Source organism: Postia placenta (genome assembly GCF_002117355.1).
Source record: "Postia placenta MAD-698-R-SB12 unplaced genomic scaffold POSPLAscaffold_6, whole genome shotgun sequence".
In the NCBI taxonomy this organism is placed as follows: domain Eukaryota; kingdom Fungi; phylum Basidiomycota; class Agaricomycetes; order Polyporales; family Adustoporiaceae; genus Rhodonia; species Rhodonia placenta.
Window position 1 is genome coordinate 145,021 of NW_020169837.1, and position 709 is coordinate 145,729.

General features: G+C 59.1%; 1 protein-coding gene across 1 annotated transcript in view; it reads right to left on the minus strand.

Annotated features, from left to right (window-relative positions):
- POSPLADRAFT_1074160 (hypothetical protein) overlaps window positions 1–408 on the minus strand; it is a gene marked incomplete at its 5' end in the record, with an annotated part of 2,034 nt that extends 1,626 nt beyond the window's left edge. The window contains 2 exons of the mRNA XM_024482672.1: window positions 28–56; window positions 108–408. Coding sequence (XP_024339336.1) covers window positions 28–56; window positions 108–408 — 330 coding nt within the window. The remainder of the gene's footprint in view (window positions 1–27; window positions 57–107) is intronic.
- Between the last annotated feature and the right edge of the window lie 301 nt (window positions 409–709).

Below are 709 nucleotides of genomic sequence, written 5' to 3' on the forward strand. Positions count from 1 at the left end.
GCTCGTGCGAGCGACGACGTCCATCACAACCTCCATTGCAGGCACGGCTTTCCACTCTGCAGCGTACATCAGCCTCATGCGACTCAGACGCACGCGAATGCACCTACCGTCGGACATTCCGACGGCGTCGCCGAACGCACACACAATCTCATCGCGCAACTCTGGGAGCAGCACGGGCAACGCGCGCGTCAGCTGTGAACGCACGATCGGGACGTGGTAGAGGTTGCTTGCGATGTTAGGGCCGAGCGTGTATGGCACCTGGATGTCTGCGCGCGGGGGCTGAGGACTGCTAGCGTGGAGGCGCGCGCATGAGAGAGATGCGCTCACCTCATTCGTGGCCGCACGACGCAGCTCCTCGAATTTGCGTGGGGTCCGAGACGACGACGCACTAGCCGCCTGGGTCGGCATGCCTCCCTTGTACTGGTGACGATGAATATATTATCGCCTGACAGTGTAGCTGCGCATGCAGAAGCAGAAGTGGCTGGACCATGCGGAGACCATCAGTGACGTTACGCACTTTCGCGGTTGGGCAAATGCAAGGTTGTGTGGTTCGTCGAGACGCAGAGAATGACGGGAACCTCAACGCCGCGTCTCGCTCGTAGCGTAAACGCCATACAGCAGCGTTGGATATGGCCGCACATACGAGCAGTAGCGTGCATATGTGCATGTTTATGAAGACGACTTCGGTTGTTCTGGTGGACGATCAACT